The sequence below is a fragment of the Anthonomus grandis genome, chromosome 2, assembly GCF_022605725.1.
Source record: "Anthonomus grandis grandis chromosome 2, icAntGran1.3, whole genome shotgun sequence".
Taxonomy (NCBI): domain Eukaryota; kingdom Metazoa; phylum Arthropoda; class Insecta; order Coleoptera; family Curculionidae; genus Anthonomus; species Anthonomus grandis.
The window spans coordinates 13,488,231-13,514,204 of record NC_065547.1 but is presented as its reverse complement, the minus strand read 5'-3'; the positions used below and the strand labels follow the sequence as shown (position 1 = coordinate 13,514,204).

At 32.0% G+C, this 25,974-nt stretch overlaps 1 protein-coding gene across 1 annotated transcript in view; it reads left to right on the top strand.

Moving 5' to 3' along the window:
- Nucleotides 1-25,974, top strand: part of LOC126733584 (limbic system-associated membrane protein-like) — a 607,444-nt gene that overhangs the window by 560,072 nt on the left and 21,398 nt on the right. The window contains exon 7 of the mRNA XM_050436933.1: nt 12,951-13,125. Within this exon, the coding sequence (XP_050292890.1) occupies nt 12,951-13,125 (175 nt within the window). The remainder of the gene's footprint in view (nt 1-12,950; nt 13,126-25,974) is intronic.

The following is a 25,974-nucleotide window of genomic DNA, read 5'->3' as shown; positions in this document are numbered from 1 at the left end:
CATCGTACAATAACCGTCATTAGAGGCGGCAAAAATATCGACAGCTAAGAGAGTGATTAATAATCCCACGATAAATTAATGTCTAATTTCGTGAGAGAGACTGATCCCCGCTAATTTATTTGCGCCATACCTGCTTTTAAGAGGTATATTTAATTAATGAATTAAAACGCTTGAGGGTGATTTATTTTCCCGTCTTCTATTAAAGCGTTTCCGTTAAACGTTAGGATATCCGGCCGGAATGCGAATTTAATTCCGATTATCGAAAACGGGAAATGAACATAAGTGCCCTCTCTAGGGGTTTTTTTTTCTCGTACTCTAGAGGAACGATTGTCCAGATTTTCTTTATGTATCTAGAAAATTTATAATCTTAAGAGTAAGATTTTTTTTTGGGGTTATTGGTTTTTCTCTATTTTAAATAAAAAATATGTGCTTTTTAAATCGGATGGTAAAATGTTGTTAAAGGTGTATTTATATTTTTTTAAAAATTGCTCTTTAAGAAAAATCAACCGGAAAAAATGCAAATGTAATTTTGACATTCACATGACATTTTGACATGACATTCTATAATTCTTCTGGTTTGTATTATTCTTTATTTTATTTCTTTATCGTCTATTTGAAAAGTCGTCTCTATCGTTCGCTATAATAGCTTGGTCATCAGCAAATTGTAGAGTATAAGGGCAAGTTTCTCCGATATTGATGCCCATCACCTTATACTTTCTCTTTCAATGGTACAGAGCTCGCGCTATATAGATCTCAAATAATGTAGGTGATGCACAGCAGCCTTATTGGCGTAAACCTTTCTTTACCAGGAACTTCTCCGACAAGTTATTACATACTAATTTTTACTCTAGACGATGTTCCATCGTACAAGTTTTTATAATAGAATGACTAAGATTGGTTTCCTGTAAAACTTTGCACAACTTATTGACAAAGACTGTATGATAGGCTTTCTGAAGACCTATGAACATAAAATGGGTTTCTTGTGTTAAACCATTTATATTATTTTAGTTGAAGTACTAATGATACGTGGACTGATAGAGTGCGACTTATGATTTCGTTTTTAATCTTTTATATTTCATAATGAAAGACATCTAACGAGTTCTTAATTAAATTTGTTGGGTTAAGGACGGATATGATTTACGCATATACATTTTTCCTATAAATAATAGGAAAAAAGAGACCAATAACCAAATTGAATGAAAAATACGTATATTTATTGGAGATCGACTAATAAGAGAAAAATTCCTATTGTATTGAAAATAGCATCAACACCCATTTCAATATTTAGTTTAACGTTAAATTATTTAATAGTTACCTAAAGACAACTTTTAGCTTCTCAAAGTGAGCTCTCAATTTTTTATTTATATTTGAATATTAATAAAGCCAATATTAAAATTTTTTAGGCAGTTGAAGGAAATGACTTTCAAAAAACAAATTATAGACAGAAAATCGAATACTAAATATTAAAGGAAAATATTAAAAAAACAATAAATAGAACAAATAAAAATACAAGGTTATAAAATAAAATTGAGAAAACTGTTATTATATAATCTTTAAAATAAAAAATCATATGTCCTATGAAATGAACAAACACTTATAATAAAATAAGACAAATCTTAAATAAATTAAGTTAGGCACAAAAAAGGAATTGGACGAAACTGTAAGTGGGAAAAAAGATATAAATATAAATTAGAAAAATTATAAAAAAATACTTCAATTGTTAGAAACTAATAGAAAATTGTCGGAAAAAAAATTATACAAATTCAATTATTATTATAGAAAAGTGTAATATGAAAAAACCTATAAATGAATTTAAAAATTATACGGAAAAGCTGTTAATAACATTTTGAGGGTATTTGAAAAAGAAAAGAATTCAAAACCTTTAAACTGCATCTGTTTAATGCACATAGGGTTAAAGAAAAAATTAAGAGCAATTTTATTATGCACTAATTTAGGTAAAAAATAACAACAAACACAACTCATAATGCAAGGATTGATTAAGAAATTTAGAAAAAAAGTTATTACAAACTTTTAAATTTATCTTGAGGTCAAGTTTTAAGATAAATGTGACCATTTAAAGGAAAATTTAATATTAAAATAAACTCATTTAAAGTATAATAAAGTATAAAGAAAAAATCAACGCAGGAAAAACGTACAAAAAAAGTACAACAAAAAATATAGTTTTTTTACTCTTTATCTTAGAAACAGCTGCTCTTATTCACAAAATTCCCAAACTACCCTCTGACACTGGCCATTTGACTCGTCGTGTAAATGATATTCCCCTACCTATTCCTACGTCTTCCCTTACCAAAAACTCATTAATTTACATAAGTAAAAAAATTTACAATCATGTTCCTCTATGTGTTAGACATATATCGGATGTTAAGAAATTTAAAAGAGAATTAAAGGCGCTTTTATTGGCTAAGGTATATTATAACCTGGATGACTTTTTTAATGATAGGTTTTAACTTTGGACATGTTAGAAGATTTGTTTTTCCTTTTTTCTTCTCTAGTTTTGTCAACAAGTTTACCTTTATTTAGTAATTGATTGTTTTATTTAGTTATGTTTAATTCAAGTATGTTCAAAAAGTTTTGTCTTCTTGTGTTTAATTTTGTTCATTGTTTTGTCAATTTTTAAAATTGTATTTTTGTTTTGTTTTTTTAGCTTGTAGGATGCTTGTATACAAGATTTATCTTACGTAATATAGCATATTTTCTTTCTTTCTTTCTCTCTTTCTTACACGCTGTTAAAGTCATATTTATTTTTTTGTAGGCACACACACGAGTATATAGGGTGATTTTCAACCTATGCGCATAAACTTGGGAAATGATAGCTGATGAGTAATAATGAGTAATAATGAAAAAAAATTTAGTAAAATATTTTTAGTTTTAGCGATATCCATATTTTTTTAAATAAAAAACATGAATTTTTTAACGTGTTTAATTTAAACTAATTTAAAGCAACTGTTCGAAGTTGTTTCCATTATTTTCGATACAGACTTGAGCTCGTCAAATCCATGAAGACGTACAGGCTGTAGGCGAATTGCGTAACTAGTAGCGTTTATGCGATGTCGCAGCTCTTGCTCAGTATCAACTTTGTTTACATATACCATTGTTTTCATATGACCCCACAAATAAAAGTCTAATGGATTAAGGTCAGGCGAGCGAGGGGGCCACCCAACTGGACCATCACGGCCTATCCATCGTCCGGGAAATACACGATCTAAATGTTGTCGCACTGGTCGTGAAAAATGTGGTGGAGCACCATCATGAAGAAACCACATGTTCTGCCTAACGTTAAGATTCACATTTTGAAGGAGCACTGGTAAATTGTTGAGCAAAAATTCTAAATATCGAGCACATCCCGTTCAGAATTCCAGCCCATACATTTACAAAAAAACGTTGTTGAAAGTATGTTCTCCGTGTAATATGCGGATTTTCCAAAGCCCACTAATAAGTGTTATGAAAGTTGAAAATTCAATTTCGCGTAAAATTTGCATCATCCGTAACTAAAATGTTCATGGTAAAGTTTGGGCTTAACTGCTGGTGATGTAACAACCACTCACAAAAGTGTACTCGAAGCGGCAAATCTCTTGGAAGTAGGGCTTGTACCTTCTGCACATGAAACGGGTACAGCAACTCCTGCCTTAAAATTTGCCAACTTGTAGATTGCGATATTCCAAATCGTGCTGCAATTGTTCTAGTGCTAATTCCAGGTTGTTTTTCGATAACTTCTAAAATATCCTCCTCCAGATTTAGAATGTGCCTAGGTCTAATAGCTCCTCCATTTTGTCCAGGCCGCAAATTGCCAGTTTCTCTACCCCGCTGAATAACACGTAAGAAAGCCCCACGTCTCGAGTGATATCTTCGAGGAAATCTTTGGGCATACAGATTAGCTGCTGCCACTGCATTCTGATGCGTTTCTCCGTAAACCATGTCGACAAGTTCTTCGCTTGTAAAAATGTGCGCCATTACTTTTGACGCTTTTATTTTGTTCGTGTGAAAATAACGATCACAGTCATCAACAAACTAAGTACTGAAAACATCATGTCGAACTTGCATTGTCTTATTTATTTAATGTAACACGACGTTTCGGTTGGTAAGTATCTCCAACCGTTATCAAGTGTAAACTGACAGCAAACTACTATTCTATAGGCTTATATGCTAGATGTGCGCAGCGATGTGGAAAGGAACGTCATCCGTGAAAAGAGTTGGGGGGGAGGACACGCCTCTCTCTAGATCCTACACTGTCCTGAGAGTAGAGGCTTACAGATGATGAGTATATCGACGCTTGGCTGGCTGAAGATCTCCTGATTCTGTGAAATGAAAGCTGCCTCTACGAACTTCCTCTTCCGCCAGTGCTGTTCCTTGTGCAGAATCTTGGCTTTTGACCAATGGATATTGTGTCCATTATGCCACGCGTGCTCTGCTATTCCGGATTTGGAAACCTCCCCTCTTTGGGTCCAGCTGCGATGTTCCTTCGCTCTGATTTTTAGGAGGCGCTTCGTTTCACCTATGTATAAGTCACCGCACTCACATGGGATCCGAAAGATTCCTTTTTCCGGATATATCCGGGATTTCCTGCTTTTCTGGATTTCCATGAAAATAAAAACTTTGCTAAGAAAAATAACCTTGTTGCTACTTTTCTGGACCTAACTCGTGCATTTGACACCACATGGAAATACAATACCACATGGAATAAGAGGTCATCTACCAAACTTCATAAAAAATTTTTTGACAAACAGAACCTTCTGCGTAAGAATAGCAAATACCCTCTCCTCAAAATTTATACTAGAAAATGGTATTCCTCAAGGATCTGTACTCAGCCCAACCTTATTTATAATAGCTATAAACAGTATATCAGCTGTTCCTCCATATATAAATTATAGAATATTCGCTGATGATATAGTAATATATCACTCATCTTCAGATAGTCAAATATGTCAACGAAAATTGCAAAAAAGCATCAATAACATTACATCTTGGGCACATAAAAATGGATTCACTTTCTCACCAAATAAATCTAATACAATGCATTTCTGTAAAAAAAGAAACTGCCCTAAGACAAACATTATTGAAATACAAAATTCCGAAATTCCTAATGTAATATCAAACAAATTCTTAGGATTAATTTTCGACAATAAAATGACCTGGAAAGACCATTTTAAGCACTTAAAAATTAAATGCACTGCCGATATAAACCTACTAAAGATTTTAGCAAACTCAAAATGGGGGAGTGATTACAAGACCCTCCTAAAAATATACACTACCATTGTTAGACCAAAAATAGACTATGTAGGTATAGTTTATACATCTGCAAGGAAATCATATATAAATACAATAAATCCAATACAAAATCTATGCCTTAGAGTGTGTACTGGAACTTTCCCAACTAGTCCAATTACCAGTTTAAATTGTATAACAGAAATCACCCCTCTCGACATAAGACGCACAAAACTACTCCTAAAATATTCAATCAAATTATGGTATCAACCAAATCATCCATTATATAAAAAATTTTTTTTAAATACAAATACCAGAAGATTTATATACTCAAAGCAATCAAACTATTCCACCTAACATAATACTAATGAAATCACTCAAAATGTATTATATAAAACTCCCTGAAATAGGCCATCATACCAACTATAACTTTCCACCCTGAATATACATTAATATAAATATAAACTTAAATCTAACTAAATTCAATAAAGAATCCACACATCCCAACCCAACCCAACCCAACCCAACCCAACCCAACTATAACTTTCCACCCTGGATATACATTAATATAAATATAAACTTAAATCTAACTAAATTCAATAAAGAATCCACACATCACCAAATTATAAGAAATGATTACCATCATTAAGAATCATTCACCATTATTAAGAATAATTACTCCGACCATATCATAATTTTCACAGACGGATCAAAGACAAATACACATACCATCTCAGCTTTTTTCTCAAAATATTCCTCACAAAGCTGTGAAATAAATTTAAATAGCAGTATACTTACAGCAGAGTTACATGCTATTGAAGAAGCAATTACTTTCATAAAAACATCATCTTTCAATAAATTCTTAATTGCTACAGACTCACTCAGCTCATTACATACTCCTAAAAGGTATAGTGGTGAACACCCATCATTCATAAATATTTAAAATGAAATAATCAAATGCAATAGAAATGGTAAAAATATTAGTTTTATCTGGATTCCCAGTCATATAGGTATAGACGGGAATGAAACAGCTGATAACATGGCAAAAAATCTAACTGGTATTTGTTCTAAACCAACAAATACCTTTTACTACAAAGATCTATTCCTGCAAATAAATAACAAAATACAAAATTTAACTCGACTCAAACTAGATTTAGACGAAACCGACAATAAGCTCCTTGAGATAATCAAAATACAACCTTCACCTTACCTAGATGTAAATTTAAACAGAAAAGACCAATCAATAATTTTTAGAACTCTGATAGGCCACACTAAAACCACTCATGAATATATCTTAAAGAAGGAAAATCAACCAATATGCCCCTTTTGCAACGATCATAATCTCACCATAAAACATATTTTTGCACATTGCAATAGACTGCATATATTTAAAATAAAACACAATTTACCAATCATCACTAACCTAAAACATATACTTGAACCAAACAAAGAAAATATAAAGAATGTAATAGAATTCTTAAAAGAAGTAAATCTATATAATAAAATATTAAAAAAAAAACGTACAGGGCGCTAAATGGCCTCAGATGCTGATGCGCCTTTACAAACCTAAGTTCTCTCTCTCTCTACCACCTTCAAAAACAAAACTAAGTACTGCTAAAGATTACAAACAACAAATTCCAAACATTATGACTTGCTTACTATCAGTTATTAATAAACAAAATAAGTTCATCTGATACATGTTCTCTTGACATTTGTTTAACTTTATTTCGGAAACCAAAAATATTTTACTACATTTTTTCACATTAGTACTCATTATTGATCTTCATCTATCATTTCCTAAGTTTATGCGCATAGGTTGAAAATCACCCTGTATATATGTATTATTTCGAGGTAGTTGAGTTGAGAGAGAACATTATACATTTTTTTCTACATTTAAGATGTTATATGAACTACTAAAACAATTTTTAGGCAGCTGAAAGTACTTTTTAGCCTATTTAACCTAACTGAACTTTAGTCATTATTTGTTGGGGTTCGGAAGTTAAAGCCGTTATTTATATTTTTAAGCAGACTTCAAATCAAAGTAAATTTATTTATTTTTTTTGTAGGTAATAAATAGAATATATTTTTTCCAAACATTTATCTTATTATGAAAGCTACTAAAAGAAATTACAAATTGTTCATTAATATTATAAAGTCATTATTAATTTTGTTTTGAGAATTTAATTAATTATATGACTTTTAAATAACCTACTGAATTTAGGTTATGTCTGAACCTTGTGTTTACAAAAATTTTGCCCTATTATTTTTGGGAGTTTTTTAATCAAACTTTGACTAAAAAAGTATGTAATCAGTAATATTTTGTATCCTGCTTCAGCACAAGTACTAGCGTACAGGATCTATAAATATTTTTAGAGTTTTGTGAAAGTGTGGTTAGGAAGGCGAAAACATGGTCAATTTATGCAACACTTGCAATGAATCCATACCAGACGGATCTAAAATAGTGGTTTGTGACAGCTGCCACATAGTTATGCACAACGCGGAAGGGTGCACTGAGTTAAATGCATCAGAGCTAAGGGCTGTTGTCATTCAGAAACGAACTATGATGTATTTCTGTAAACCATGCAGAGAAGCATTTAAAAGCGCCCCAGCCCTTTTTAAGACAAGTAGGAGAGCTAAAGAAAGAAATTGAAGTTATAAAAAGGGAGCTGGAATCAGTAAAAAATCAGAAGTGTAAGCATGAATCTGCTGAGTTGGTTACCGAGCAGTTATTCAACGAGATGCAGGAAAGATCAACTAGATCTAGAAATTTGTTAATTTATGGTGCAAATGAGTCTAATCGAACCGATTTAACTGATAGAATCGAAGATGACAAAAAAGCGTTACAAGATGTCTTTAAGCTGATGAAGGTAGATCGAGGACTCGATAAAGTTGAAAAGTTCTTAGAATTGGCACTAAAAAGACAGGCTCATGCAGGCCATTAAAAGTGGTCTGTATTGAACAGGCTTTTGTTAAAGAGGTATTAAAAGTTAAGAAAAAATTGTCGGTGACTAAGTACAGCATTAATCTAGATCAGACGATGATGCAAAGAGACCAGCTTAGGAAGGTAAAAACTGAGCTGCAAGAGAGGAATGCCGAAGAAAATGATAGTTACATCATTAGGTACATTAATGGATGTCCCAAGGTTGTAAGAAAAGACAGCCTGAGAGATAACACACGTAACACGAGAAAAAAATAGCCAATACCCCATTACAAATGTATTACCAGAATGTGGGAGGGCTTCGTACCAAAATTGCTGAGTTGAACTTAATGTTGGATTCTTCAAGTTATGATATTATTGCTATTACGGAGAGTTGGTTGAATGAGGACATTTTTTCGGAAGAACTTAGTTGCTGTAATTACAGTATATTTCGTGCTGATAAAAATGTGCAGATTACATCAAAGAGCAGAGGTGGTGGAGTGCTAATACTGGTAAAAAATCACATACAAGCTTCAATCATTAAAAAGAAAGAATCTCACTTTGAACAGCTGTTTTTGTTATGTAAATGTTCAGGATCAAGTTTTGTAGTTGGCGGTGTATATATTCCCCCAGGGTCCTCTGATGATATCTATAGTGATCACTGCATCACAATTAAAAAAATCTGTTCTATGTATCCTAGCACTAAGTTTTACATGATGGGTGACTTCAATTTGCCAGGGGTACATTGGTCAAATGCTCATAATGGGGTCCAAGTAGACTGTCCAACAAATTCACCAGCCATGTTTCTAGCACAAATATATGTTTTTTTTAATATGTACCAAATGCTTGATATGCCAAATAGCAGGGATGTGTTTCTGGATCTTCTGTTTACCAACGATAGCGCCATGAAATGTTTTAAGTCTCAAGATCCACTTTTTTGTGACTCAATTCATCATATTTCTTATACCTGTAATTTTAGAGTAGACAACAATGTAATGTTGGATTCACTTAAAGTTGAGGAATTTTATTTTGATTTTGAAAATGGGACCTATCAGGGTTTAAATGATTATTTTTTTTCTATAAATTGGGATACTATTTTTAATGATAGCGATATTAACATTATGGTGTCAGAGTTCTATAACATTTTAAATTTTGGTATACAATGTTTTGTGCCTCAAAAAAATATAAGACATCTAGCTTTCCTCCATATTTTTCTACCGAATTAAGAAGATTGGTATTTCTCAAAAAAAGTAAACATAAAAAATACCAACTATCCCATGATGAAAGAGATTATCATGAATTTACCGTTCTGAGAGCTCAGTGTAAAAGGTTAAGTCAAGAGTGCTACAGAAATCTTGCTACTTTGAATGAGAACTTGACTAGTAATCCGAAAAGTTCGTTAATAAGAAAAGAGCATCTAACATTGTACCAAGGGAAATGTTTTTAGAAAATAGTGTTGCAACTGATGGTCAGCAGATTGTTGATTTATTCGCTACTCACTTTTCTGCAGTCTATTCAAATGCAAACACAACCCCACCTGAAAAGTCTTTTAGCCAAATTAATATTGACTGTCCTGTCATAGGTCTGGCTGAGGTGTTTGATAAGCTGGGGGCTTTGCCTAATAAGTTAATGATTGGTCCAGATGGAATCCCCAATATTCTTTTAAAAAACTGTCTATATGCACTATCACAGCCACTATGTAAACTTTTTAACTTATCTCTTATTTCTGGAACATTTCCAGACATATGGAAGGAAGGTTTTATTTCTCCTATTTTTAAATCAGGGTCGAGGGATGATGTCAGAAATTATCGTAGTGTGTCCATAGTGTCATCCATCCCCAAAATTTTTGACAGCCTTATGTTTGCCCATTTAAATTGGCAATGTAGAGAAATTATTGTTGAGGAACAGCATGGTTTTAAAAGTGGTCGGTCCACTCTTACAAATTTACTCATATACCACAACAGGTTGTCAGATGCCTTGGAGAGGGGGTATCAAATTGATGCTGTATATACAGACTACTCCAAGGCGTTTAACAAGGTAAATCATTTGTTATTAATTGAAAAATTGAGAAATATAGGTTTTTCTGATAGATTGCTAAAATGGTTGCTTAGCTTTCTTAGTGATAGAAAGCAAGTGATTAAACTTGGTAATTTTATATCTAGGGTGATTGAAGTTTGTTCTGGAGTGCCAGAAGGTGGACACTGCTCTCCTTTGCTATTTAGTTTGTTTGTTAATGACCTTAGGGATGTCTTGGAGTATTGTGAATTTTTAATGTTTGCTGATGACCTCAAACTTTTCTTGGTTATTATAAATGAACTTGATATCAGCCTCTTACAGAAAGATCTTGATGGCCTTTCTCTGTGGTGCCAAAATAATTTGTTGGATTTGAATATTAATAAATGTTTCCAAATTTCATTTCATAGGATTAAAGGATGTTGCTAAGGTTTTAGGAATACAGTTTGACACGAAATTAAACTTCTGCAATCATATAGACCAAATAGTAGTAAAAGCTAATAGAATGTTGGGTTTTACGCTTAGAAATTGTGAAGGGTTATCATTGCAAGCTGTCAAATCTGTATATGTGGGATTGGTACGATCACAGCTTGAGTATGGCTCAATTATCTGGACTCCCCAGTATAATGTCTATAAGTCATTACTGGAGAGTATGCAAAACAAATTTTTAAGATACTATAACTACATGTTTAATTTGGATCTTATTGCTAATCATGATTATTCCCAAATATTGAATTATGTTAAAGTTTTGTCTTTGGATAAAAGAAGAACAATGTTTGACACTGTTTTATCTATAAGTTGTTGAATGGTATTATATCCTGTCCGGATTTACTTTCCCAAGTTAATTTTTCTATTCCTCAGAGAACACTTAGACAAAATAATTTATTTCATATTGGGTTCCATAGAACCAATTATGGTAAAAACTCTTTTTTGGCGAGATCTCTAGATTTTTTGGATCGGGAGGAGAGGCTAGATGTTTTTGGCAATTGATATGGGTCTTTTAAGGGTAGTTTAATGAAAATTTTGAATACTTAGTATTGTTCAATTAATATTTTTAATTAATATGTTGTTTGATGGGTAAACCAAGTGAGAATTTATGTTCCTTATCTATTAGTTAATACAAAGATATTTTTTTTTGTTTATTTACTTTAGAGTCTTTTTTTTTAGTTAAGTACTTTAACTCTTAATAGTTTAAGTAAGGATTATTAATTATTGACATAACTGTATTTTATAATTTTTTTTTGTAATGGGGGTTTCCCATTTAATGAATTAAAAAAAAAAACTGTTGAAGCAAAAAATTAAATTTTTCCAGGCAATTTAAGTAATTTTTTAGTCTAGCAAAATAAAAATTTCATGATTTTCTGTAAATTGCAGGCAGTTGAAGTCATTATTAGTTTTTTTTTTCAGGCATTTTATGTAACTTTGAACACTATTGAAGCAAAGCCAATTATTAGATTTTTTTTTGGCAGTTAAAGAAAATGACCTTATGATAGGAAAATAGAATTATGAAAGGCAAAATCAAAAATTTAATAATTAAAGGAAAAAAAGTAATAATAAAGCAAAAGATAACGCAAATTAATATGTATTTGGTGAAAAACATAAAAAAAATAATATTGAATTTTAAAATAAAAAAGAAAATGTCATACTCAACAGCCATTTATATAAAATTATTCTCAAAATTTTAAAAAAATATCAACATTCGCAAGCTTAGTTAAGAAACTACATTAATAAATTTGCTTAGGCATACAAAAAATTAAAGAACATTGTATAAATAAATTGAAAATCAAAGAAAATTGATGCTAAAATTACTGCAATTACCTAAAATGATCATAAAATGTCTATATTCTAATTTAAATTTTAAATGTCTAATAAATTCTAATAATATTAAGGAAAATTGCTAGATATAACAAGAAGGATTTTTTATTAAACTAGTGCTGAAAAAAAAACTTAAATCAAGATCATATAAAAAAGAGTTAAATATTGCTTGCGTAGATTTTGATGATGATAACAGGAAAACATAGACCAGAAGATACAAAAAAATATATATTTTTATATAGAAATTGGTTGATATTTCATGAGTAAAAAGGTACAAACTGTAATAATTAATGAAAGTTTAAGAAAAGTGTGTACTCGTAGGTGTTCATAAAAAATATAATAAAGAAATGAATTGGAGTAATTAAGATATTTAAAGTAAAATTAAGATATATAAAAGTAATTAAGATATGGAGTAAGATATTTAAAATGCAAAATACCATTAAATGAACACAGAAAAAATTAATCAAAAATAGTAGTTTAAATTATGGGTTTTCAAAAAAAAAACTAAACGCTTTTTGGAAAAAAAATTATAAATAAATATATATACCAAAACCTTGCAAAAGTTTTCTTCTTATTTTAATTATTTTCTCGAGTCTGAAATTTAAGTAGTTCAAATCTTCAATTTTAACATAAAACTCCCACTTCCAACCACCAATCTGTCCGGACTATTATTCAGAAAATCGAAACACCTTCAGACGCCGACAAGACGTTCGACAGCTCCGCGGCTTCTCTAATATTTTATACATGACAGAAATCTAATTTCACATGTCAAGAAACGAAAGATTTTCCTGTTACGTGGGGAGTGTAGAAAAATGAACTTTATGGCCCTTCGATGCAACCACCACAATGGCACATAATTTACATAATATCTGCCGCATATAAACCCCGTTGTGGGTATTTATATTGTCATTAGTAGACTAAAGTTATGTTTAATTAGCGCCCTCTGGTCATGCAATTATAATTAGGGTGTTTTTTTCCAAAGGTTTTATGGTATCGGGACACGATGCAACTGGATACAACAGAACGTCGCATCATGGAGTCACGTGGTTCACGGCACACCCTTGTGATTCGTAAAGTCCATAGGACGGATTTTGGGAATTATACTTGTGTGGCTGACAATCCTCTAGGAAAAACCAGGAAGAGTATCCAGTTAACTGGTAAGACTTATTTATTTATAGTTTTTCTCATGGGTTGGTGAATTAAGAAACTTAATTCAACCACCCCAGAAATGGATTAAAAAGTGTGAAATTTAAGACCCTTTAAAAAATTAATCGATTACTGTCAAGAGGACTTTAAAAATATGTAACAAGAAGAACAATAAACCCAAATTCAGTCTCACAAAATTAGCATCTAGTGGTTAGGTTACGCGTTTCGGCTTACAGCATCATCAGACCTCATCATAAGTACAAAAACACATATTAAAGAATACTTATGATAACGTACAGGTTAAAGTAAAATGGTAACTGCATCGTGTATCAGTAGTAACTGAAACGCGTAACCTAATCAATAGATGTTATATTTGTGAGACTTCGGCTTCAAGTTTATTTTTCCACTTGCACGTAATGCATAACTTAAATGCATACGACTTACCAAATTTTATAATAGATTAGAAGTGGTGTTTTGTGGGTAAATAGGTCAATTTCTGTTTTCGTTAATTTCCGTCACGGTCCAAGTCTGAAAGGCGTAAGTCATAAGTGGCCTTTTAATTAAGTGATATATTCTTATTTTAGATCCAATATTTTTGGATTTTATTATTTTATATAATGCAAAATAGCAGTGATTGGCACTTTGTATTCTGTTGTTCATTTCCTTGGTCGTGTCATTATCTGACGTGATAGTGGCACCCAGACGCTTTCCAAGCTGTATTAATCCATCGACACATTTTTTCCTATTTCAAAGCTCAGTTCTTGTGGTCATCTGGTTCGTTTTACTCTCATTTATTCTAGGACCTATATTTTCTGCTGCAGGTACATTTTTTATAAACTCTTTAGTATTAACAGTTAACGTTTTAAGATGTCTATGTCTTCCACAAAAGTCCAATATGAGACGAGAGCCTCGACTTCTGAATAAAAGAGTCTACGTTTTTGCTTTCTTAACTAGCTTTTCGTAAATTATATTAAAAAGGAGTAAGAAGATATCGACTTCCTCTCTAAAAAAGGTTAAAAATTTCCCTTCAATCCGTACTGCACTTACATTGCCTTCGAAATTGACGTTTGTTAACCTGACAAGTGTATTCGGGATTCCTAGTTCTACCAAAGCATTCCACAACTTTACCCTCAGAACGTTGTCACACACTTGTTTAAAGTCAATAAAGAGTTGATGTAGAACGCTTTTTTTCTGAACCAATATTTTAGGTATTTTTTTTTGTAGTCACCTAGCTGATGCTCTACGTAGGAAGTTAGCCTTTCGTTCGTGTAGTAATAGATAGCAAACCTTATATCCAGATTTAATTAATTATATTTCGTAATAGTTGGATTATTGCAAATTAACGTATTTTTGTGTAGGGGCACAGTGACACTCTCTTTTCAACTACCTAGTATTTTCCCTTTTTTCCAAATCTGAAATATGAGCATGTAGAAGTATTTGAAAAAAGCTTCTCTTTATTTGAAGCACTCTGCTGATTGTGTCATCACTCGGTGCTTTATTATTTTTCAACCTGCTGATCGCCTTCCTTAACCCCTCCAAGAGTTTACCGTTCGAGCAATGGATCTGCAGTATGGTAGATGACCTTGTTTCTCTTTTGGTCCTGCAGTTGACTTAGTAATTGGTCTAAGTAACTTCTCCATACCTCCATCACCTTACTATTATTTGTTACCAGTCATGCCAGTTCTCAGTTTAAAGCATGCTTTTCGCTTGTTTAAAAAATTTCCTAATTTGCTTATTTCTTTGACTTGTTTCTAGCTCTTCTAATATTTCTTTGTTGGACTACTCCTTTCTTTACTCTAATTGTCCTTCGTGCTACGGTTCTCAATTCTATACTTTTCCTATGGTGCTTATTTGAATTTTGCAGCATATCTAGTCAGACCATGTTTTTTGCCCTTTTACTCGCTTCACACTCCTTATTGGACAACGAGTTCCTGCTTTCAGTCGTTTTCTTTTCTACTATCGTTTGGTCAATTACTTACCTCCTAATTACTTCTTATGTTTTCTCAATATTCTCTTGTCTAAATGTTGACTTAAACTGGTGTACTGTTAGACTCCTCTGATAATCTCGTTTCTTGTTGTCAGCTTTGAATGTATCAGTATTCCATGTAGGGGACGGGGCTGTCTTGTTATACTTTTGGCCAGTTATTCTCACTCGTACTAATCAAAAATTTTGTTTACTATCTGCATATACACCTCTGAGGCTTCTTACGTCGATTATATTTTTGCTGTCTTGCATTAATTAGGACATGGTTAGGTTCTTTATTACTTTATCGGAAACTATCCAATGTTGTTTATACATATTCTTGTATTCGAACATTGTTGATGTGAGGAATAAGCTGTTGGATATTTCTAGTCAGATTCCGTTATTTTTACACTACTTATAGAGGCTATGTTTGCCAATTACTGGTCTAAAGGCCTCTTTTCCTACTTTAGCCTTAAGGTCTCGCAGCATTATTGCCATGTCTTGTGTGGATATTCTATATAATAAAAGACTTCCTTACTCATGTCTTCCTTTTCTTCAGTTGGGGGTGTATGGATAATACTAAAAAGTTACGCCACTTGCCTGTAAATCTGATTTGACAAATCCGCTTGTTAACAGGTTTACACTCGACAACAGATCTTACCAATTTCTCTCGTACGATAAAACCAGTTCCAAATTGTAGCGTTGCTTCCGATTTCCGCTATAAAATATAACATATTCTCTGATCCTCTAATATCCTAAGTCCGTCCATCAAAGTTGACAGTTCTATACAAATGTAAGTCTGCCATTGATAGACAGAATAAACTTAAACAGATATCCTCTTAAGGGGTGAAAAAATCTTGTTTCCAGAAAATTTGAAATAAATAAAATCGGTTAAAAAACAAGAGAGTTAGTCACTTTTCTCTTCTGTATATTTTTGTTCTTGCATAGTTGACTTTTTTATACAAATATACCTGTAAATTTGGTACTACTGGATCGATTGAGCTCAAGTAAAAAATATCCGGAAGAAAAAATATTTATTAACTTAATAAAGGAAAAATATCATTTTCAGATAATCTAAAATCAATAAAATCAAATGATGAAGAACAAGGAGGTTGTAGTAATATTTGTTTCCTGGCGACTTTGGTTTTTGCATAGTTTAAATGTGTATACAAATTTATTTGTAACTCTAGCATTTTTGGACCAATGAAGCCCAAACAAAAAAAGTCTGTTAAAGAACACCTTTATCCTCTTAAGAGGCTAAAAATTCTTTTTCAGAAAATAGTAGATAATTTAAATCGCTTAAAAACCAAGGGAGTTATAGTAATTTTTTTCTTTTAGACATTCTGCTCTTTGCATAGTTGATTTTTTTTAAACAAATACACCTGTAAATTTGGTACTTTGGTAATACACCTTAGCATATTCAGGGTTCCAATCCTTTTTATATAGCCAGTTGTTAATTTTTTGTTGCTAAGTATTTGTATCTTATTAAAGTCGAAAAAATAGTCCAGTCCCTTAACTTGGTCAACTAGTTTTGTAGGGTGAATAAAATTTTTTTTAGGACATCTTTTTGTATCTTAAACGCGTTCTTCGAGATATTTACCAGTTTGTCACAGTGGTTTATAGAATTTTGTATATTACACTTGACTACAAATGTATAGTTTAGGTGAAGTTACTTGGTCAAGATCCAAAATTGAGTATGTACAAAATACAATCAACATACTACATATACGCATTAAAATAAACTACAAAATATATTACGATATTTAGTGATCGATCCCCGTATATATTTACGGTCGATTCGAGTCTTTCCTTGCACCACGGGCTGTTCAACAATCAATATTTGTCAGATAAAGATAGGCAAGTTCGGCGCGGATAACGTGAAACAGACGAAGATACGAGATTCTCTCGATGCTGCTGGGATTGAATTGTGAACGGGCCGGGAATATTAACCAGAGTCGCGCGGTCAAAAATAGGAAATGCAATTATTTTATACGTTTTATTATTATTATTTTACATTTTTCATCAAATAAACGAATATAAGTAAAATATTAACTTGTATTGCGTTCTATCATTTATAAACGTCATTTTTTACTAGATATTATATATTATACGACGTGTTACAAATTCCAAGCTTACTATTGGGATTTGGTAGATATAAGAGATAGGAAAATGGTTAAACTTAGGGCAAAGTTGCGCATTTTTGAGCCTAAACATGTGCCATTAAAAAAATTGTATAAAAAATATTTAAATGTATATTTCTTGTTGGGGCGCTATTGGACAACCCCTGTACGTAGAAATAATGTTTCGAAGAATCAACCATTACTTAAGATGCGTGTCATAACATATGAGTCTGTATATGGAAACAATTATAACAATTTTGAATTTTATCAGTGTCTGTTATCTATAACTAGCATAGTGCAGATTTGGCTCACCCTGAAATCGGTTTCGCGTATATATTATACTGTAGTTCTTGTTGTTATTCTGTTTCTTATATACTGTTGTTTTGTTTTATTTACTTTCGTCTGAACTTTTGAACAATAAAAATGTCATTTTTGCGGCCTTTTGATACTAGTGATAATGAATCGAATAGTTGTGGTAACTATTTTTATAATGTGTTAGTTTATGACCGTTTTACCTATCAAATTTTAAGATAGTATCAATTTATTAACACGTGTCATTTTCGACCTAAATATATTTTAAATGTGTAAAAAATATGTGTCATTAAATCTAACCATGATTTTTCCGTGACTTAATAAATGTTTTTGTTGGTTGTAAAAAACGTTTTTACTATATATACTTAACCAGAGAAACAAAAATTATATGCACGCCAATGCCTTATAAAGAAAACGCCGCATGCTAAACGTTTTTAGTTTTTATACTTGTCCAAGTAACTTCACCTAAACTATACAGGAGTTTTACTTTTCCTTTCATAAGTAACTTTCATCCTATGGTTTGGATATTACTTAACCACAAATCATTTTAAATAATGGGTAAATAGTTTGAGAAGCTTAGCGAAACAACACAACCACAAAAAATTCCTATTAGAGTTTAGAAAAAAATTTTTTTTTTTGTTACACGAAGTATAAGTTGTACAACATAGGGGTAAAATCAAACAATGTTTTGTATGTTAGTGTAATTTAAAAAAACAATTTAAAATCATTTTTGTTTTTAAATATTTGGACCAATTTTCCGTCGTTTTAAACCTTTGTACATGAGTTTATATCTTTTATTTCCCTTTTTATGTATTTTTCTGTGTTAAAATATGTTACTTAATAGTATTTTGCATTACAAAACTGCACTCACAACTTTTTTGTCAATTCCGTCAGTCCGTTTGTAAATTCACGTCATAGAGCTCTCGGCAATTTGCAAAGGATATTGCTATATATTGAAATTATATAATGAAAATTGTTTATTGAAGCATACATAACATGTGATTTGCAAATAAATATTCAAATCAACCTAAATTAAACAAATGAAAACGATATTATGTCTTAACAATAAACAGTTGTTTAACTTCATCAAACATGAAAAATGGTTGGTAAATTTGACAAGTATAGATGTACGCTATAATATTCAAGTTTTCCTTCTTTTTTTTTTAAATTTTCTTCGGCAATTCTCCAGTTTTTGTTTCCAAATTTCCTGACGAATATTTTTCTAATTTTCAAATTTTCCAAGTTTAATTTCCAGAATTAATTTTTTTCTGTAATATTCCAATTTTTATCATTAAATTGATTTTTAAAAATATTTCCTAATTCTTCAGTAATTTTTTTGTCATTTTGTAGTCCGCATTACATTTATCGTATTTTTTTAAATTTACTGCAAATCAAAAATCTCTTAGTCATTGCAGTTTGACTGACTTTGAAAATTCAAGACATAATTTTATAGTTTTTAAAGTTTCATCTGCAATTCTCCAATTCCTTATTTTAAGTTTTTTAATAGAATACTATTTTTAAAAATTTTGCATTTTTTTCTAATATTCTCTAGCCACTGAAATGTCTTGTGTTAAATTCTTCTCAATTACAAGTTCTTGCAATTCTGCAGATTTTTATTGAAATTACCTGAATAAATTTATAATTTTCCAAAATGTTGTCTGTGATTCTCTGATTGTTTGACTTTAGATTCTCTAATTACCTTGTCTTAATTGCTGATTTTATAATAATATTTCCGAAATTTTCATGAATTGTATTTGTTATTCTCAATAAAAAATGCTTTTTGTTGCCGTTACTGGTAACCCTCTACTTTTCATGTTAATAAATTGGAAATTCTTAAAATCTCTTCGCAGTAATTTTATAAATTTGCTAGAAAAAAGTTTTTCAAATTTTCGTCTAAAATACATAAATAAGTAAACGAATTAAAAAAAATCTCAAAATTTTATAGTTTTTTTTCTAGCATTAATGGTTAAACAACATGAAAAGCAACTTTTCAAATCACATTTTGTCCAAAAAATACTTTTTTGGGTATTGACGAAAAACGATTTTCTTTTAAACCCTGCTATATATTTTTACAACATGGAATTGTTTTGATAGAAATTAACATAAAAACCCATTAAGTTATCTCAGTTAAATCAATATTTATTAGAAAATCTGGAAAAATCGAAAAAATTTTTGGACTTAATGCGTGTTGATTCGTAACAATGTATAAAATTCGTTATGTTTCGTTCAAAATTGGACATAATGCTGTTTGTTCTAATTTATTCGTTTTACAAAAAAACTGGTGTTGGTAGTGAAATTATTCGACTTTGGGAAGGATGAAAGGTCAACTAAGTACCAGGTATATGTTTTTTTTTGTTTAATTTCTTCAAAAAATGCAAACTTACAAAATAATACTAATGTTAATAACATACAAAATCCACCTGAAAAAAAAAATCAAATTTGTTCCTGGTTAGGGTCTTCTTCGAGGCAGTCGCACATGGGATTTTCTTCACCTACATCATCTGCAGGATCTGGCATTTCAGCTTCTGGTTCCGTCGTGGTGTTTAAGGCATGATCAAAAAACAAGAGCGAAGAAAGCGGGACTTTAAATTCCCAGTCTTGTCCAAATCTTGCACAAAGCAGCTTTCGCACATCAGTTTTCTTTTCTTCTTTGATGTTATTTACCAGTGGTATCCCTTATCAAAGTTTGGCCTCGTTTTGTTATTGCCATTGGGTGCTTCGAAGCGTCGTCAAACATACAGGGTGTCCCAAAATTAGTGGACGAAACGCGAACCCTGTATGCTTTGGTCAAAAATAACCTCACTTTTTCCTATAAACATATATCGGCAAACGCCCCCAAGGGAGCTACGCCCCTTTTAAAGGGGGCACCCGAAGATGGTTTTCTCCACTTATTTTCGAAACGGATAAATATAAAAATTTTAAATTTTGGTATTCGCCCAATTTTGATATGCTGAATTTAGTTGTCATTTCATAATTTTCATTATTTAGTCAGGTGCGTATCATTTAGGGGGTGTGCCTAAAAAGATACTTAAAAAATATTGTTTGCAAAGTTTTTGTTTTTTTTTTCTTTAAATTTTAAAAATTTAAAGCTTTTTACGTAAAAAAGTACCTCTTGGTCAATAACGCTAGGAATTGCCATTTTCAAGAAAAACGCATTTAAAAATAACGCTGCATTATTAATAACAACTTTTATTAAAACTCAATAGCACGCTTTAAAAGTAAATTGACAAATAAAATTGCAAACAGATAAAAATACTAATTTATTTGAGGCAAATGTTCAAACAAGTTTCCGTTTTCCTGAATGCATAACCTGGATCTTTTTTGAATGTTTTGGGACGATCTAAGAATTTCAAATCGGTTTTCTCTTATTTGGCCTGCAGCTGCGAGAATTTGCCTCTTAAGCTCTTATGGAGTATCAATTTTGGTGGCATGAATAATATTGCACATATTACCCCAAAGATAATAATCCAGTGGATTAAGGTCGGGCGATCGTGCAGGCCAGTTTATTGGACCACCTCGGCCTATCCATCTGCCTCTAAAATTATTGTCCAGCCAGTTTCTCACCTGTCGGCTGTAGTGAGCTGGTGCCCCATCGTGCTGAAAAATTAGTTCCAGCCGAGTTTCTATGGGAATATCGTCCAGTAAATCTCTGAGATTGTTTTGAAGAAAATTTAAATAATGACGACCAGTTAACCTGTGTGGCAAAATAATTGGGCCTATCAATTTATCTCCTATCAAACCCGCCCATACGTTAAAGGAAAATCTATGCTGAAAGTTAGTTCGTCGAACTACTCTCGGATTCTCGATGCTCCAAAAATGAGTATTACGGCTGTTAAAGCCCTTACTCCTAGAAAAAGTGCCTCATCTGACCACAAAATTTTTTGACGAAGATTTGGGTGATTTAAAATCCAATGACAAAAGTCTACTCGAGCTGGAAAATCTTCTTCTTTTAACTCCTGAACCCTTTTATAATGGAAAGGATGGTATCCTAACATCTTAGTCATTCTTCCAATCTGAAATTATTTTTAAATATTTTAAATTGCATAGGAAATAAGCCTAAACCTTAGTAAGCCACTAAACCTTCCAGTTAGTCGTCAAAAGGATTTGTTTTCGGGTGTTTGATGTTTGTGATCAGACTTATCCAAGTAAATAAAGTAAATAATAATAATAATAGTAATTAGAGTATTTTGAAATGAATTTAATGCGATCCGACGATAATAATTAATAACAACACTATTTATACCAATCTCAATTTTCAGTTATAAGTACTTTAAATTTAATTTTTTGGATTACAAATTAGGTACTTAATTATTTATTTATCATATTTAATTTTACTTACATTTGACTTTGGGATATTGGTAATCTCTTCTAAGGTTCTCAATGATATTTGAGGGTTTTCTTCAATTAAATTCAGTACTTCCCCATAACCATCATTTGCAATTGGTCTTCCTTGCCCTCGAGCACGTTCGAAGGATCCATATTCAAGTGAATTTCTATGAATTCTAACAAAAACTTTCCAATGTGGAAGTCTTCTTGCAGGAAACCTCCGCCGATAATCTCGTGCAGCGGCATGTGCGTTTCAATTGCAAAACCCATACATAAAATAAATATCTACTTTTTCACGGGTCGAAAAGTCTTCCATAGTTAAAAAGATATTAACAATTTGAATGCAAAATGACAACTAATCAATTACAACAAATGTTAATGTCATTATGCAGTGTGTCAATTTTTTCCAAAGCCTGCTACTAAATTTTCATAAAAATTGGTAGTGAAAATAATACTATGCAGCGTTATTTTTAAATGCGTTTTTTTCGAAAATGGTAACTCGTAGAGTTATTGACCAAGAGGTACTTTTTTACGTAAAAAGTTTCAAATTTTTAAAATTTAGAGAAAAAAAAAAAAACTTTGCACACAATTTTTTTGAGGTATTTTTTTAGCCTCACCCCCTAAATGATACGCACCTGACTAATTAATGAAAATTATGAAATGACAACTAAATTCAGCATATCAAAATTGGGAGAATACCAAAATTTAAAATTTTTATATTTACCCGTTTCGAAAATAAGTGGAAAAAACCATCTTCAGGTGCCCCCTTTAAAAGGGGCGTAGCTTTCTTGGAGGGCGTTTGCCGATATATGTTTATAGGAAAAAGTGAGGTTATTTTTGACCAAAGAATACAGGGTTCGCGTTTCGTCCACTAATTTTGGGACACCCTGTATAGGTGGGCTCAAGTTTTATCTTAGTATGAACCTAGCTATTTTTTATAATTTTTTGTAAAAATATTCTATTCATGTCACTAATTCCATCAATTTTTTTCAGTATTTCTCTGAGATCTTTGTAGTTTTTAAGGAACCAGTCTTCGCCTAAAACCCTGACAATTCCGTATTGTTGGTAAATTTTGATATAAGCTATGGGGCTCAACACCTCTTTTCAGTTTTTCGTAGATGTTTCTCAACACGACCGAATACCCTGTCAGCAGGTAAATAGGACTTTTTATGTAGCCAGTATGTTAAGGCATGGATGACGTGTTGGTTTTTGTTTTGGCCTGCGCAGCCGTCCGCAAAAAGCCTAATTTGCGATACCGAATCTTCAATATGTACTTTTTCTAAAAAGTCTATGAAATTTCTTGAGCACCTCTTGCAGTTTGTGTCTCGTTCCAGACATAAAAATGTGGGTTTTTAGTTGCAACATCAGTTACACAAAAAGAGTAAAATGAAATTTGTCTGGAATAGAAAGCCTCACCAATACTGACTTTGGGAATTGCTTGCACTTGTTGCAAGTCAAACACGTACGTTATGCTCGCTTTTGGGATTTGCTTCATCAAAGTATGGAAAGCTTTAGCTCTCTTTTTGTGAATTACGATGTTTGAAATTAAACCTTCTTTGATAACACCATTTTCACAAGACTGAATTTCACTTTTAAGTCTAGCGCAATAGCTACAGGGATCGGAAGCGGGAGAGCCAAACCCTAGATTAAACTTTGTCTCAAAAATTTTTACGAAAAACGTTTTTTTTACTTTCAACTCGTATTCAACGGTAGTATTATAAAAGTGAAAAAGTCGATTTATGTTTAAAGATGAATGCAAGTAAAGTCGACGGCTTTTATTTCGTGCATAATGACTTTCGCAACCTCGCAAATTTGAAATAAACTCGTACACTTGCTTTCTTTTTGCAGAAAATTTCCGAAGTTTTTGATCCCCTCCTCGTTTCTCTACGATCCCGATTCCAGATAAAATTCCGTCAGCAATTGTGTTTAGTTTTCGCTGACCGACCCCAAACAACTTAGCAAAAAACTTGGAGCATACAGGTAGTCTTTGTTTTTCTGTAGATATCAAGAAATATTTGACTGCCACGCGATGTAGCTTGTTTTTTCTCACCACGAACTCGGCTGCGTTTTGGTTGAGCAACATCCATTAAAAAGGACAGTCTTTTATCTTGCTCCTTTCTGTCTGGTTTATAAAAAACTTTTCCCTTTGCTTTTGCTAGGATGCTTCTTGGTGGTTGAAAATTAAGCAACAAAGGGTCTTGATATCTATAAAAATAAGTATAGGTGTGAATATTTTTTATTGTAACAAACGAGCAATATCTTATAATCCATTTCCCTTTTTGTCTTTTGTCGTTTCCTTTTCCTTGACCCTTCATTATAGTTGCCCACAATAACACTGTTATCGAGGTTTTCCATTATAACGCACTTTAGCACCTACACTTTCTAGTTCCTAAATATTTTATTTAAAGAATGTAACTGGACAATTTACACCTGTTCCACTGCAGAAACTTACTGAATTGCAGGTTATAACAAACAAAACTAACACAACACTAGCTTGCTTGCTTGTTTTATGGCACTGCAACGAGGCAATTGCCAGCAAAATTTGGAAGCGACCTCGATGTTGACTGGCTCTGGACTAAATCGGGACCGCTGACTTGTACTTAATTATTTCAGACTTCTTTTATATTGCTGTGTGGTACTCCTCTATTTGTAGTGGTTAAGTCTATTAGTATGGACAAACACAAGATAGATAAATTTGACAAACATAAGACATCACAGGTTCTGGGATTCTACGGGAAAAGAAAACATAGACAAAACACGAATTGTTGAGCAGAACTATTATAACTGAATTCGATTTATATTCAAAAATGACATAATTAGATCAATTGAATCCTTATTTGGTTCAGACAAAACAGTATACATTGTTAAGGGGGTGGGGAAATTCCTTTTAACAAATTCATTATACGGATCAATATAAGGAATAAAATTTATAGGACATTCCAAAAAGAGATGATTTAGGTCTTCAACAGAGCCACGTTCACAATATGGGTTATCTTTAATCTTAAGTTTATATAAGTGTTCTTTAGTCAGACAATGGCCCGTCCGTAATCTGATTATTGTGGTTATATATTTTCGATTCTTGAAAGGTACATTTAAAAACCATTTGGTTTTTGGGAAAGTATTTTATGTTTTAGAGTATTGATAGTTCTTACTATGTACTAAAGTTTTCCAGTATACTTTAAACTGATTACTCATATCATCTTTGATCAGGTTATAAATTTCCATACAATGCACTTTCATATCTTTAGGGACATTCAGATCTTTACCTATTCTTGCCAATAAATCCGCCACCTCATTACCAGGAATATCCGAGTGTCCAGGAATCCAAGCAATTCTTATATCAAAATTGTTCTTATTAGCTAGAGAAATTAACTGCTTGGTTTTGATAGACCAGAAATCGCTTGAGGTTGATAGACCATATTTATTAATTTTTTGTATCGCGCTTCTGGAGTCTGAAAAGATTATTACCTTCTTCAAATGCTTATTTATAGCAACCTTTACAGCATCGTGTATAGCCACGCATTCTGCTTTACATATACTTATTGAGTCTGGAAGTCTAGATGAAAATTTATATTCTATGTCTGGAATATATATCCCATAGCCTAATCTTTTAGGTATAGGAGTTTTTGAATAGGAGTATTTGAATTTTTCTGTAGCAGTTAGAAAATATTGTTTTAACATAGTGTCACTCTTGTTCATTAAGTCTAAGATTTTAATTGGATTGTTCAGGATATCAAAACCAATTCCATAGTATGCATAATTTGTATCTTTACTTATTGTGTTTAGGTAAGAAAGGAATTTTTGTAAGGCGAATATCAAATATGGAACGTTATCAAAGTTAATGTAAGTTGGCAATGTAATCATTTTTCTCCGGATTCTCTGCAAAATCTCTAGTATAGGATGATTAGTTATTGAGGTCAACCTGGCAATGTATTTATTTGCCAAGGTTTTTCGTCTTTGCTCCAAGTTTACCATTGCTGCTTCCGCTAATAAAGCCGCTTTGGGAGTCGATTTCATACAACCCAGGCATATTCGCAATCCTTCAAAAAAGACAAATCCTTCAAAAAAGGTTTGAAAAATATTGAGCCAAAGTCCAGGTGGGATCGAATCATTGCTCCAAAAATTGTTAACAGGGTAAG